Raw genomic sequence first — 13,295 nt, forward strand, 5'->3', positions numbered from 1 at the left:
TTAGAATTTGCCATTTGCAAAAATTTACATTGTGTATCTACAGTTGAATGTTAAATACTCAGACACATGGACAAGACTGATATGATGTATATATGACAAAATCTAAAAAGGACATATAAGAAACACTGATTATTTTAAATAGCCATATCATAAATAATGAAGACCAGTGATTCAAGCATTGAATCAGCAGTTTGTGCTACTTTGCAATGCCAATGACTTTAATATATCACAAAGATAAATACAATATCTTATGCTTTTAAGTTTTATGGTTCAAGCATCTGTATTTTAAATGACTACAATATACAGTATAATATTCAGCTTCTGCATAAGGTTTAATAAAAACAAATGATTAAAGACTTGTGGTTTTGTGCAGTTCAATGTCATAATATCTGTCTGTTCATGCATTCAAAAAATGTCCAAAAACAACTTTGACCGGTTTTGATTTAAAAGTGGATCAGAACAGAGATTTGAACATTTTGATGTATTATATAAAGAAAAAGTGAAACTCATGACAAGCATTTATTGTTAGGCTCTGCTGTGTGAAATCACTTAATTTTAAAAAAGTATGATAAAAAAAAAAAAACACTTCATGTTCCTTGCAAAAATCCATGTTACAATGTATTAAAATTGCAATAAAAATGTGCATAATTAAAACAAAATCGTTTTTGTGAGATTCACTTCCATATGTGATAGAAACCCAATGCAATTGCCAAGCAGGTGAAGATGCATGCTGTGGATAAACAAAACAACAAATCAATCATTCAAATCAACAGATGATATGTTCTTAGTGTGTATATAGTTTCTGCATGTTGAACCACAAATTTTAATTTCATCAACTTATTTTTCCACTTGATTAATACATTCATCTGTTGGCAAGTTCAGTGTCTATCTATTATCTGAAGGGGATGTAAAAAAAATCATTCCGCAGCTGAATAAATGACTGCCACACTATGTATGGAATAAGTAGTAGCACAATAGTATAAACACAGAGGGTTACAATTCCTGTAAGTCATTATTGCTGACCTGCAAGATAACGAATTGTTTCCAGTTTTAGGGATTCCAGCAGGGTTTTCAAAGAGGCAACTTGAATGTCTATTTTCTTTGAGGTTTCTACTGTTTCACTTTCCAGTTCTGAATTCTGAAAAGTTTAGTATAATATGAATGAGTGCATCAATAAACTTTACAAAAACAATTAAGTCACTACATCAAACAGAAAGTGCTTCTCTTTCCCCAAAATTAAATGATTGTTGATGTTGTCAAAAAAATTTTATAATAAAAAATTATGTGAGTAATGACCATTTTAAAACCCTACCTTTTTTTGAAACTCTGTCCTAACTTCCATCAGTGTTTTCTCTTGCTCAGTAAACTAAAATAAAAATTTTTATTGCAATAATAATTTAGTGTTTAAAAAAAAAAAAAGACAATTCTTTCACGTGAAAAGGCATACGTACCATGTCTGTAACTCTACTTCGCTCCAGATTAATATCTAATTTTGCATCTGCTCTGATTCTTTGACTTTCTTCCTTCAGTGTTAGTGCCACAGAGAAATACAGAATACATTAAACACTTCGTTTTAAGCCAACGTATTTTGCAATAAATGATTATTGAAATTCACAAAAATAAAATGTCTTCACCTGTAATCTGTTCTTTATTTGTTCCAGTTCTGTTTTCATTTTCTGTGTTTGCAAAATAATTAAAAAGGTAATTAACTAAATAATGAAAATCAAATACATCTCATATGAATGGTATATTCAATTATCATAATTTCCTGACTGTAGAATCAAAAACAATTAAAGAAATGCAAGTTTACACTTGATTCTTACAGCATTTTCTGAACGCAAGTTGGCAAATTCACTCTTTTCCAGAATAACCATGTCTTTCCTGATCGAGTCTAGATGAGCCATGATTTGTTGAAGTGCTATTTCCTGACACGAGGAAAAAACACCATTAAATGAGGATTACTATCAGTAAATTTAGCTGATATTTGTTTGGCCTGCTTACTTGATGGGCTCCTGTGACCATATCTCTGTATACAATGTCCATGTTGGCAGTAGTAAGAGTCACTAATGCTGTTACGATCACTTCTGCCTGCCTCTTCTCAAAGCCTGAGACATATACAGTATGTGTGCCAAATGAAAAACAAAAACAAAACAATGTGCATTACAAAAAATTAAAAAAGAAACTTTTCAAATTAACCAGACTTAAATCAAGCATTAAATAATTATTTACATATTGTGATGTTTGAAACATCTATTTTTAATGCATTTAATAAATATAAAAATGTATATAAATCTAATTTATAAATATAAATAGTAAATCTACATGTAAATGGCACATATCTAAATATAAAATGTTTTAGATTTTGAGCTAACCACTGAGAACATGCAAATCAGAAAGGTATATGCAGCACATGCATTTAAAACTATAGCTAGCACTTTATCATATAGTTTGGGGAATGGCAGCCTGACACATGCAGTAAACATACCACTCGATTCCAGCTCAGTCACAAGCGCATGGGAGTCAAATGTAAGTTTCCTCTGCTCCAGTGGCGTTAATTCGACTTTTCTTACATCGTAAGTCTTCACAGCAGTCGATGGATGAAACCCTAAAAAAGAAAAGAACGTCTGTAGAAATATGCTGTTCACTACAGCGTGTCCATCGAACAACAGCAAGACTAGCTTACCTCTCCGATGACACAGTGGTTGCATGTTAAGCTGGTGCGGTTTAAAAAAGGTGTTGAATTGACATTGTCTACGCAGAAAGATTCTCCAGCATGACATTGTGAACAAACTATTCAGAAACTGAACGGTGGATTTAGATTTATTTGGGTGGGCCAGGAATTGTGCTGCGCCTTTAGCTTCTATTTATGCTTCTGTACAAACTAAAAACAAAAACAACCAGGAGAAACCCTTGTATCTCTGTCCTTCCTCACTGTCGTTACAGGAAAGAATATATAGGCTACATCTGAGTCAAAACGAATAGCGCTGCCTTAAATTAATAACACTCGTGTTTTTCATGTAGTTTCCTGGGTTGGTACAATTAAGTTTCTATAATAATGTGAAGAAGGTGGAGTTTTTGCACTGCACATTTAACGACGTTTGGAAATGGAATTAGTGGGTAGAATGGCAATTAGCATGAAATAAGTTACAATATAGGCGGTGTTTAACAGTCCGGATGTGGTCTCTCTTGGAAGGCGGAAGTAATCCAGTATAGTTTATTCATAATATAATGTAAGTAGAATGCAAGATGGGCAGGGAAAATCCACTTTAATGGTAACTAATTGGAGCATTGTATAATAATACCCTTGCCATTTTATTTATTACGTTTGAATGACTTTTCAGAAGAGGAAAAAATAGAGCGGTGCATTAAGACAGTCAGATGGGAAAAGATGCCAAATCCACTTTCACACTCCCAGCAGCTGCAATATAACACCCCTCGCAGATGTAGTTAATCGTTTTTTTTTTTAAATAATTTTTATACATATATATATATATATATATAATTCCAGGGTAATATAACACATCGTAATGTTATAAATGTACTCTCGATATTTAAAAAATGTAAATGTTATATTTTGCGAGATTTACGTTGATAAATAAGGCGGAAACGCATCATCACAGTCTGTGAAAAAGGTCTATTGTTAGGTACTACTGATCTACATAATAATTTTCATATTAAATTCGTATTTTAAAAAAAACAACTGCCTAATTCATTTCTTGGTGTCAATTTTGTGCGATGGGAGAAAGGAAGGGTGCATCTGGGGTACTCAGCCTAACAGGCTTCATATGGTTATGATTAGGGGGTGGGGTTAGAGCATGTGCTGCCATCCAGGATCAAACTGTGGCCACTTAGTAGAACGGGCGTCTTTGTCGCGTGGAACCTGTTACTTTCTTCATCGCGGGTCAAGATGGACCAATGACAGTCGTTTGTGATTACTGGATAAGGATTATTCTTTATATTTTATCATTTTATAAAGATTACTGTTGTGGATTTTCCTTTGTATGTCCAATGCGTAGAATTAATATATTCTAAAGATTATACTGTTTAGTTTAAAAACGTCTCCAGTGAGATTCAGGAAGTAATCATCCCATTTATTTCTTTGATTAACAAATTTATTTTCAACTATAACTTATACACCTTTAAAAACAGACCTACCATGAGCTCCGATGTTATCCAGCGATGGCATATGCCTTTGTTGAAACGATCAGTCTGTGTTATCTCAAACTGTATATTTAGGTTTACTGCAAAATATTCTGAAAATACAAATATGTAGTATATGTGTAGTAAACTACACATGTATTTGTATATATCAGAATATTTTGTAGTAAACCTAAAAATACTGTTTATAAATATATATATATATATATATATATATATATATATATATATATACATATATATATATATATATATATATATATATCAGACATGGGGACTTGTGACTTGGACTCGAGTCGACTCGAGTCGCTATTTTTATGACTTGTGACTTGACTTGACAAAAATAAAATACTTGAGACTTGACTCGGACTTGGAAGTTAAAGACTCGGGACTTGACTTGACTTGAGACACGAAGACTTGAATGACTTGAGTGGTAATCACATCATGTTTCAGTTTGAATATAAAATATATAAATTATTTAAAAAATAAAGTTGATCCAGCTGGAGCGCAGGCTGAGAATAGTTTTGTCATGACTGGATCACGACACTATAGGCTATCATCAGCCATGCCCTCTTGTACCTTACGCACACCACGCCCACTTAGGTCAGATAACACATCAACATGTCAGCGGAGGGGTAACGTTACAGAGGGTCATCGCTTTCGGCTTCAAAAATTATTATCAAGATGGCAAAAGACGAACAGCGCTTTGCAAGACATGCAACGTTAAGTTCAGCGGACAGCCAGATGACAACCTCCAATTTAGATCCGCCATTTGAAGAGCCATTCTGCCCAGTAAGTGCTTGTCAATTTGTTAATTTTATCTGGTTAGTTGGTAGTTAGCTAATGTAATAATAGCAGGGTTCCCATGGGTCCTTGAAATCCTTGAAAGATTGTGAATCTGAAAAATAAAATTCAAGGCCCTGGAAAGTTCTTTAAAATAAACATACATAGATACAGGTCCTTGAAAGTGCTTGAATTTATTTTGTGCAAAAAAAAATCTGTCCATTAATTTTTTATTTCGCCAACACTTCGTGGCTTATGCTGCATACTAGCCTGCTTGATTTACGTTAGTTACGCGCATTTACGTTAAGTGTTTCCCACGCGAGGTACTTTGTTTTGTACGTTGCCATGACGTTCACGCGCGCGCTGGTACCTCAACGTTTCCCACTCACAGACATTGCAAAAATAGGCTTATGGATATACTCTGTGTGAGTGAGTGAGTGAGTGAGTGAGTGAGTGAGTGAGTGAGTGTGGGTGTGGGAGTGTGAGAGCGCGAGAGTGAGTGTGTGTGTGTGTGAGCGAGAGTGAGTGAGTGAGTGAGTGAGTGTGGGTGTGGGAGTGTGGGAGAGAGAGTGTGTGGGAGTGTGGGTGTGGGAGAGAGAGTGTGTGTGTGAGAGAGAGTGTGTGTGAGAGAGAGTGTGTTAGAGAGAGAGTGTGTGAGAGAGGAGAAATGTAACAAAGTTTAATGTACATAACTGTGTTTGAGAGAGAGAGAGGGAGGTGTTCAGAGAGGAGTCTGTTGGATGTTAAGCTGTTATTTGTTTTATGGACTCAATGTTGAAAATTTAAAACATTTCAAACACTGTTGGCAGAAGTGAAAAATAAATAATTTTATGAAGTTACAATTTTGTTTGATTCCATGATGTATTTTACTGAACATGAGTATTGTAATTTACTGACAGTTACTTATATCTTGTCTTTTCACTTTATTATGATCAGATTCTGCAGGTAAAATTACAATAATAAGGTGACTTGACTTGGACTTGACTTGACATAGCCTGTGACTTGACTTGACTTGACTTGCCCAAGAAAAAAATACTTGGGACTTACTTGAGACTTGAAGGTTAAGACTTGAGACTTACTTGAGACTTGCACATGTGTGACTTGGTCCCATCTCTGATATATATATATATACACACACACACACACACACCTATTACAGCATTTTCATTTGATTATGTCATTCATAATGCTTCATAGGATTGTAGTTTGTGCCCTCTTGAAAGACGGTGAGTACAGTCTTGTACTTTATCTTTTATAACTCTTTTATGAAGGAAATTATTATTATTATTTTTTTTTTATGAAGGAAAAAATAAATTGTATAAATACTTCCGGATCCCAGAAATCTTAAAAATGGGCGGACACGGGCGGCCGTCATGCGCCCTCTGGAGGAAGAGTTGTGCATTTAAATAAAGTGTTCTTTAAATTACTCCTAGAAACTGTCATGGCTGCGCCCATGACTAACGATCATAGTTGTGTTTTTGCTCTGGCACTCGGAGTCTCCTTTCTTAAATGTCTTTTGATAAATGCCTAGTAAGTGAATTTTCTTCTATATAATCACCAGATTGAATGCTGTGTCGGAACATCGCGCGAGTACTCTGTGCTCATTCATTCTCTTTTCCTCACAATATAAGTAATTAAACCCCTCATCGTGTATTCTGAAAGTGAAATAACTAGAACACTCCCGTTATTATTCACAAAGGAGTGTTCACTTTGATGACAGCGTCGTAGGCTAAATGTGAGCTTTTTGCGAGCTTCCGGAACTGAAATGGCCATCGAGCTTGGGGTGAACTGCAAACTTGATAAACCTGCATTGTCGGAGCGTTTTTCGTTTTGTCGCGTTCGCTTACGGTGAAGACGAAATGTGTATAACGTGACTGATATTTAGGAAGAACCGTAACCACAGTATACATTGAGGGGGCCATACAAGTCCCCTCCAATAATTATAAATGGCCAAATTGCCCCCCATATCTCTTCTGTCTTTGTTAGAGCCAGTTGCCCTTTGTCTTTGAAGACAGTAGTGTACAACTTTGTATAAAATCTTTTTTATTTTCAAGCATTTTATAGCCTTCATTTCTCAAAACAATGGTTGACTGACGAGTTTCTAGAGAAAGCTGTTTCTTTTTTGACATTTCTGACCTAATATTGACCTTATGACATGCCAGTCTATTGCATACTGTGTCAACTCAAAAACAAACACAAAGACAATGTTAAGTTTCATTTAATGAACCAAATAGCTTTCAGCAGTGTTTGATATAATGACAAGTGATTTTTCTAGTACAAAATTAGTAATTTAGCATGATTACTCAAGGATAAGGTGTTGGAGTGATGGCTGCTTTAAATAGGGCCTGTCTATATTTGATCAAAAATGACATTTTTCAAATAGTGATGGAGCTGTTTTTTACATCAGTAAAAAATTGCTCACTCCTGACTATACTTTGTGTTCAGTTGAATGCCACTTCGGTGAATTAATGTACCAATTTCCTTCCAAAACAGCTAAATCGGTATATTATTTACTTTTGGCCACCAGTATATATTACAAACATTTTATTTGCAAGTGTTTAACGATACATTTGAGCTTAAACTATGTTCTTTTTAACTTAATTCAATATTTTGTAAAACAATCTGCTATGTGTCTTCTTTCAAAAGAGACTCATAAACAGCAGCCATTTTTTATAGTAGTAGTTCACCTAAAACTTATAATTCTGCCATTTTCTCACCCTTATATTAATACAAACCTGTATGCTGTTGTTTTGTTGTTTGTTTGTTGAGAAACAAACATGAGAAATAGATCTGTACATAGCTTTATTCTACAACAACAATGTATAGTGAGTAGGGCTGTCCAGTTTCAAAAAAGAACATACAACTACTATAAAGATGCATTAAAGGTGCAGACTTCTGAGGTCATAAGGCAGTGTTGTGTTGTATGGACTTCAATAATTAAATATCAAACTTGTTTCTCTGTTACAACACATATTTGACATTTCTTGCCATGTCGTATATTTCAGGCTGATCATATAATTTGCTTGCACAAATCTAGTTTGTGGCAAAGAGTATGTAAATTGTGGACAGTCTATGTTATGTAGATAATAATTGTTAGTTGAATTCTTGTAAGCTTTATGATTTGTAATCACATTTTTGTTCTCCTGGACTTGTGTTAAGAAGTGTCACATAATTACAAAGATTATTACAATATTCTCCTTTAAAATTATTGTCATTTCAGCTACTCTACTGATTTTGACGTTCATAGAAACTGGCTTGCCCTGACTCACAGTCTGCCAATCTCACAGTGGTATTATGAGGTAATTATATTAATTAAATACCTTTCCCGCTGTGTTAAAGGAATTTTCTGGATTTAATTCAAGTTAGGCTCAATCGACAGCATTTTTGGCATTATTAATATTTTCGGCATAATTATTAATTTGAACTCGTTCCTCCTTTTCTTTAAAAAAATTTGAAAATCCAGTGAGGCACTTACAATAAAAGTAAATGGAGCCAATTTTTGGAGGGTTTAAAGCCAGAAATGTGAAGCTTCTATTAATTCTTCTGTTAAAATAATTATTTGTGGAAATCAATAATATGCCACAAATGTCTATTGAGCTTAACTTAAATTGAACTTGGAATATAAATAAATATGAATTAAACCATGTTTAGAGAAACAGTTATATTACTGTACATATTTCTCTACTATTTGTGTCATTTTATATTTTCAGGCAACATCTGAGTGGACATTGGATTATCCGCCTCTCTTTGCATGGTTTGAATATGGACTATCACATATTGCCAAATTGTTTGATAAGGAGATGCTGGTTGTTCAGAATCTGAATTATTCAAGTCCAGCCACGGTCCTGTTCCAAAGGCTGTCAGTCATTGTGGCTGATGTGGTCTTATTTTATGCAGTTAAAGAGTATGTGGCTTCTACATATTATTTGATCAGTATTATTATCTGATGTCCTGTTTACAATCCAAAACAATGTTCTATTAAGACACTACTATTATTTAACTATTAAGTGTCTGCTTACACCGCTGAATCTAAGATGTAATGCTATTGTATTATTCTAGGTGTTGCAAATGTTTGCGAGAAGACAAAGGAAAAGACATTTTAGGGAAACCATCTTTCATCCTGGCAGTTTTGTTGCTGTGGAACTTTGGGCTTCTAATTGTTGACCGTATCCTTGGAGAACTGGCATTTTCCAAAATTTAAAAGAAGTTTTGCATGCCGTAATGTGGCTCACACACATAAATTGAATTGCCCTTGATGTATTTCCTGCAGATATTCATTTCCAATATAATGGCTTTCTGTTTGGTGTTCTTCTTCTGTCAATAGCGAGACATTTTCAGGTATTGGTATTCTGCGTTTAACAGAGCTATTGTCTTCCATTTATCATTCTGCAACATTTGTTGTTAGTTATATATTTCTTTATAAACAGGGCAGACACTTGGAGGGGGCCTTGCTGTTTTCCATCCTTTTAAACCTGAAGCACATATATCTCTACATTGCACCTGCATATGGGATCTTCCTGCTGAGATGTTTTTGTTTCACCCAGAACAATGCAGGTAATTCATTTTCCGCTTAATTAATAAAAAAATATATATTGTGTGATACATGAAAAGAATCTTATATACTTCTGTCTTTTTTAGATGGGTCTTTGCAGTGGAGAAGTTTCAGTCTTTTACGATTGGTAGCACTTGGAACAATTGTTTTGTCTACCTTTGCAGTGTCATTTGGACCTTTTATAGCACTGGTTTGTTGTGAATATATCATTATTGCGGATATTGAATTCCATTTTTAACTTTGCCACTGGGGTTCACTGATACATTTGTTTATCTGTAAAAGGGTCAGCTTCCACAAGTTCTGTCAAGACTGTTCCCTTTCAAGCGTGGTCTGTGTCATGCATACTGGGCACCAAACATCTGGACACTTTACAATATAGCCGATAAAGCTCTTTCCATCTTGGGTATGTTCAATAACTCAAATACCTTAGATCTGTTTACACTTAAACAATATATAGTATCAGTTGATAGTATGTTCATAATATGAGCTTTGTCATGTAATGATCCAGTCACTGCCCCTATTTATTTATAATTATTTTCGCTTTAATTTATTCAGGTGTGAAATTCAAACTGCTTGACAACAACAAACTCCCCAAAGCCTCAATGACCGGTGGTCTGGTTCAAGAGTTTCAGCACTCTGTGCTCCCTTCAGTCTCTCCTTTAGCAACACTTGTTTGTACGTTACTCTCAATACTGGTGAGTTCTTTTTGACTTGCATTGATATTCTGCATCTTCCACATGTGCCAGAGCAATGTATATATCATTTTAAACTGCCACGTTTTCTCCCTTGCAGCCTGCTCTTTTCAGGATATGGCATAGACCTAATGGAGCTAGAGGATTCTTGCGGTGTCTTGTCGTTTGTGCCCTTGGATCATTTATGTTTGGTTGGCATGTACATGAAAAAGCCATTCTGATAGCAATACTTCCTTTGAGGTCATTGGCATTTCATGGCATTCTTACATAGGCATGCTTTAACATTCGGCTGATCTTACAATCAGTTTGTAAGTTACAATGACACCGTTTCATATATTTCAGTTTGCTTGCAGTGGAGAATAGGGAAGATGCCAGGATTTTTCTTATCCTCAGTACAACTGGTCATTATTCCTTATTTCCACTCTTCTTCACAACCCAAGGTGCGTCTCGTTGAAGTAATAGTACACACAAAAATTGTGTTCATGTCGTTTCAAACAAATTCCTTATGAATTTCTTTCCTCTGTGGAACATTTTTAAGAATACTTTGGCTACTCTTCTCCATATAATCACAATATAGGGCCAATATGGTGATTATATGGAGAATTAAGTTTACAGTGAATAAAGTTCTCTGATCTTCATTAATACACACTCAGAGCACACATGCTGTAATTGATGCAGTTAGCGTATAAGCAGTGGTTTCTAACTTTCACTTACAGTTGAAGCTTGCAGCTCATACAGCCTATATGGTAAAAGGCTATTTGTTTAATTCAATCTCAGTTTTATGTGGTTTAATCATCACACTTGGACATATCATGATTTTTGATAAATTGTGCATTTGTATTATTAAGTTTTTATGACTGGATACTGCAATTCTTTCTGTATGCGAAGTTCATAGGGCCCTAACTATATTACATGTTTTCTGAAGCCGTACCATAGCTTTGCTTGGTGGACAGAAATAAATGTAATTTGTTATTCACTGGAAAAAAAAACACTTTCCTTTTGTGTTCCATAAATGAACGAAAGTCATATGGGTTTTAAACAATAATAACAATATTTAATTTTGGGGTTAACTATCCCTTTTAAGAAATCCTCAGTTCTGTAAACTTCTCAAAACAAGCTTTTTGGGTTCATAACTTATCTTAATTCTAAATCTACAATGTTTCATCTTATTTTCAGAGTTGCCCATCAAAATTTTTCTCATGATGCTGTTTACAATCTTCAGTTTCACCTCACTAAAGAATCTGTTCAGGTCAGTATTTCATATATGACATTGTTTATCACAAATTGCCGTTTTAAATAAACAACAATTTATAATGTGATTCAATTGTCATGTGTGCCATTACATTGATTTTCCAGGAAAGGAGGTGCTTTGGTGAACTCACTGGAAGCATTATATATCTTGGGCCTGATTCCCCTGGAGCTCACCTGTGAGTTTGTTTACCCAATGACTGTCTGGCAGAAGACTTACCCCTTCCTGCCTCTGATGCTTACCTCAGTTTACTGTGCACTGGGTGTGACATATGCCTTCATCAAACTATATATATTATTGCTTACCTGTTCAAACAACACAAACAAAATTAAAACTCAATGAATAATGTGATCATTTACTCATCTTCATGTTGTTCCAAACACATATGACTTATTTGGAACACAAAGGGGAATGTTTGGCAGGATGTAAGGGACCTAAAGCCTCAGTTCCAATTAACTTTCATTTTATGTAAAAATAAATAAATGAAAGAACCGTGCCAACTTTCTTCAAAATTTCTCATCTTGTTCCACAGGGGGAAAAAATGATAAAAGTTTGGAACAACATGAGGCTGAGTAAATCATTTTTGGATGAACTATCCATGTTTGATTTTCAATGTGTGACCAAAATGTTTCTTTGAAACGAAATGAGTGATTGTAGTTTATCTCTTGGGATTTGTTTGGGAATTGTTTGTGGGATATGAGTATCTTTGTGCTCGGTTATTTACAATATATTATGTAGACTATAGAAACAAATGTCTATTTTTCTAAGGTGTTTCAACAAGTTCATTTGCTCAGTAAACTTGCTTATACCGGTAACCTACAGACAATATTTGTATGTTATTTCCATTATTGTTTCTTTAATATCTTTCTTGGATAAAACTAAACAGTGGTTTGCTTAACGTTTTATTTGTAAGGCAACATAAATATTCCATACCAGACTAAAAATTACTTGATTCTTAAAAAGTAGAGGAAGATAATCTTATTTCAGTACTTAATGCTTACTACCTGAAAAGTGTCTAAAATGACAATGATCAAAAACAGAAGAACTGTTACAGGAGGCAAGTTTACATGCATGGTATGAACATGTCATAATCTCTAGACAGTAAGAAAGCTTCGAACTGAACATTCCTTGCTTCCATTAAAAAAATAACACCATTTAGAGTCATCAAAAATATTTTGCACTTGCCCTTTTGTGAAGATACCAACTCAGCCTTATAAAAATCATGAAAGCATGGCAGTCTGTTCTTATCGGGGCCCTTAAGTCTATTTGGTGTGCATCAAACTTCGGAGTCGGACTGGTGTACACCAGAGGTTATTTAGCAGAGATGGGCCACTTCTATTAAAATTAATGGGAGAAATTGGAACACCCAACGGAAGCCAACAGTCAATGGATAAATATATATATAAAGGAAATCTCGCCTTACAGGTAAAAGAGCCAATCACTTTTTTTAGATACAGACATTGTAGGTGCTTTAGCTATACAAGCTAATCTGAGGTAAAGAAGTACAATTTATGAGACCAGAGTTGTCAGATTTTACTGCTGATTTGAAATATGTCCTTTGATTGTAATCTTGACCAACCGATTAAGAGAATTTGGTCTTTTCCCATTCAAGTAGATAGGAGCTGCACTAGCATGACTGGAAATAGCCTCCCAGGAGAGTTCCAAAGTTGGCCAACAGTGGACTGACTTGCTGACTTTGTGTACACTCACTGAGCACTTTATTAGGTACACCTGTACACCTACTTATTCATGTGATTATCTATTAAGCCAATCATGTGGCAGAAATGCAGTGCATAACATCATGCATATACAGGTCAGGAACTTCAGCTAAAGTTCACATCAAATATTATTAGGAGGGAGG

General features: G+C 34.8%; 2 protein-coding genes across 2 annotated transcripts; one reads left to right on the forward strand and one right to left on the reverse strand.

The window, feature by feature from the left end:
• Positions 1-54: 54 nt before the first annotated feature.
• Positions 55-3,063, reverse strand: ccdc90b (coiled-coil domain containing 90B). Its single transcript, XM_052103868.1, has 9 exons — positions 2,684-3,063; positions 2,486-2,605; positions 2,002-2,105; positions 1,824-1,925; positions 1,635-1,676; positions 1,452-1,523; positions 1,313-1,366; positions 1,024-1,138; positions 55-730 (listed from the first exon to the last, which is right to left on the reverse strand). The coding sequence occupies exons 1-9, from the start codon at positions 2,778-2,780 to the stop codon at positions 675-677; spliced, it is 762 nt and encodes a 253-aa protein (XP_051959828.1). The 5' UTR covers positions 2,781-3,063; the 3' UTR covers positions 55-674.
• A 3,305-nt stretch (positions 3,064-6,368) lies between these two features.
• Positions 6,369-13,242, forward strand: alg8 (ALG8 alpha-1,3-glucosyltransferase). Its single transcript, XM_052104047.1, has 13 exons — positions 6,369-6,471; positions 8,162-8,240; positions 8,652-8,845; positions 9,001-9,107; positions 9,212-9,279; positions 9,369-9,495; positions 9,580-9,683; positions 9,776-9,896; positions 10,049-10,188; positions 10,286-10,425; positions 10,528-10,625; positions 11,362-11,434; positions 11,542-13,242. The coding sequence occupies exons 1-13, from the start codon at positions 6,383-6,385 to the stop codon at positions 11,774-11,776; spliced, it is 1,575 nt and encodes a 524-aa protein (XP_051960007.1). The 5' UTR covers positions 6,369-6,382; the 3' UTR covers positions 11,777-13,242.
• The last annotated feature ends 53 nt before the right edge of the window (positions 13,243-13,295 follow it).

Source organism: Xyrauchen texanus, chromosome 34 (genome assembly GCF_025860055.1).
Source record: "Xyrauchen texanus isolate HMW12.3.18 chromosome 34, RBS_HiC_50CHRs, whole genome shotgun sequence".
In the NCBI taxonomy this organism is placed as follows: Eukaryota; Metazoa; Chordata; class Actinopteri; order Cypriniformes; family Catostomidae; genus Xyrauchen; species Xyrauchen texanus.

Bases quoted from the DNA above. Each gene is read 5' to 3' on its own strand.
- ccdc90b (XM_052103868.1), bottom strand. From the start codon at position 2,780: ATGTCATGCTGGAGAATCTTTCTGCGTAGACAATGTCAATTCAACACC. The intron at 2,106-2,485 runs GTATGTTTACTG...TATATGTCTCAG, and splicing joins GACTGAGCTGGAATCGAGTG to GCTTTGAGAAGAGGCAGGCA. The intron at 1,677-1,823 runs GTAAGAATCAAG...TTGCAAACACAG, and splicing joins ACTTGCGTTCAGAAAATGCT to AAAATGAAAACAGAACTGGA.
- alg8 (XM_052104047.1), top strand. From the start codon at position 6,383: ATGGCTGCGCCCATGACTAACGATCATAGTTGTGTTTTTGCTCTGGCA. The intron at 9,108-9,211 runs GTATCCTTGGAG...TATTTCCTGCAG, and splicing joins TGGGCTTCTAATTGTTGACC to ATATTCATTTCCAATATAAT. The intron at 10,626-11,361 runs GTGCGTCTCGTT...TCTTATTTTCAG, and splicing joins ACTCTTCTTCACAACCCAAG to AGTTGCCCATCAAAATTTTT.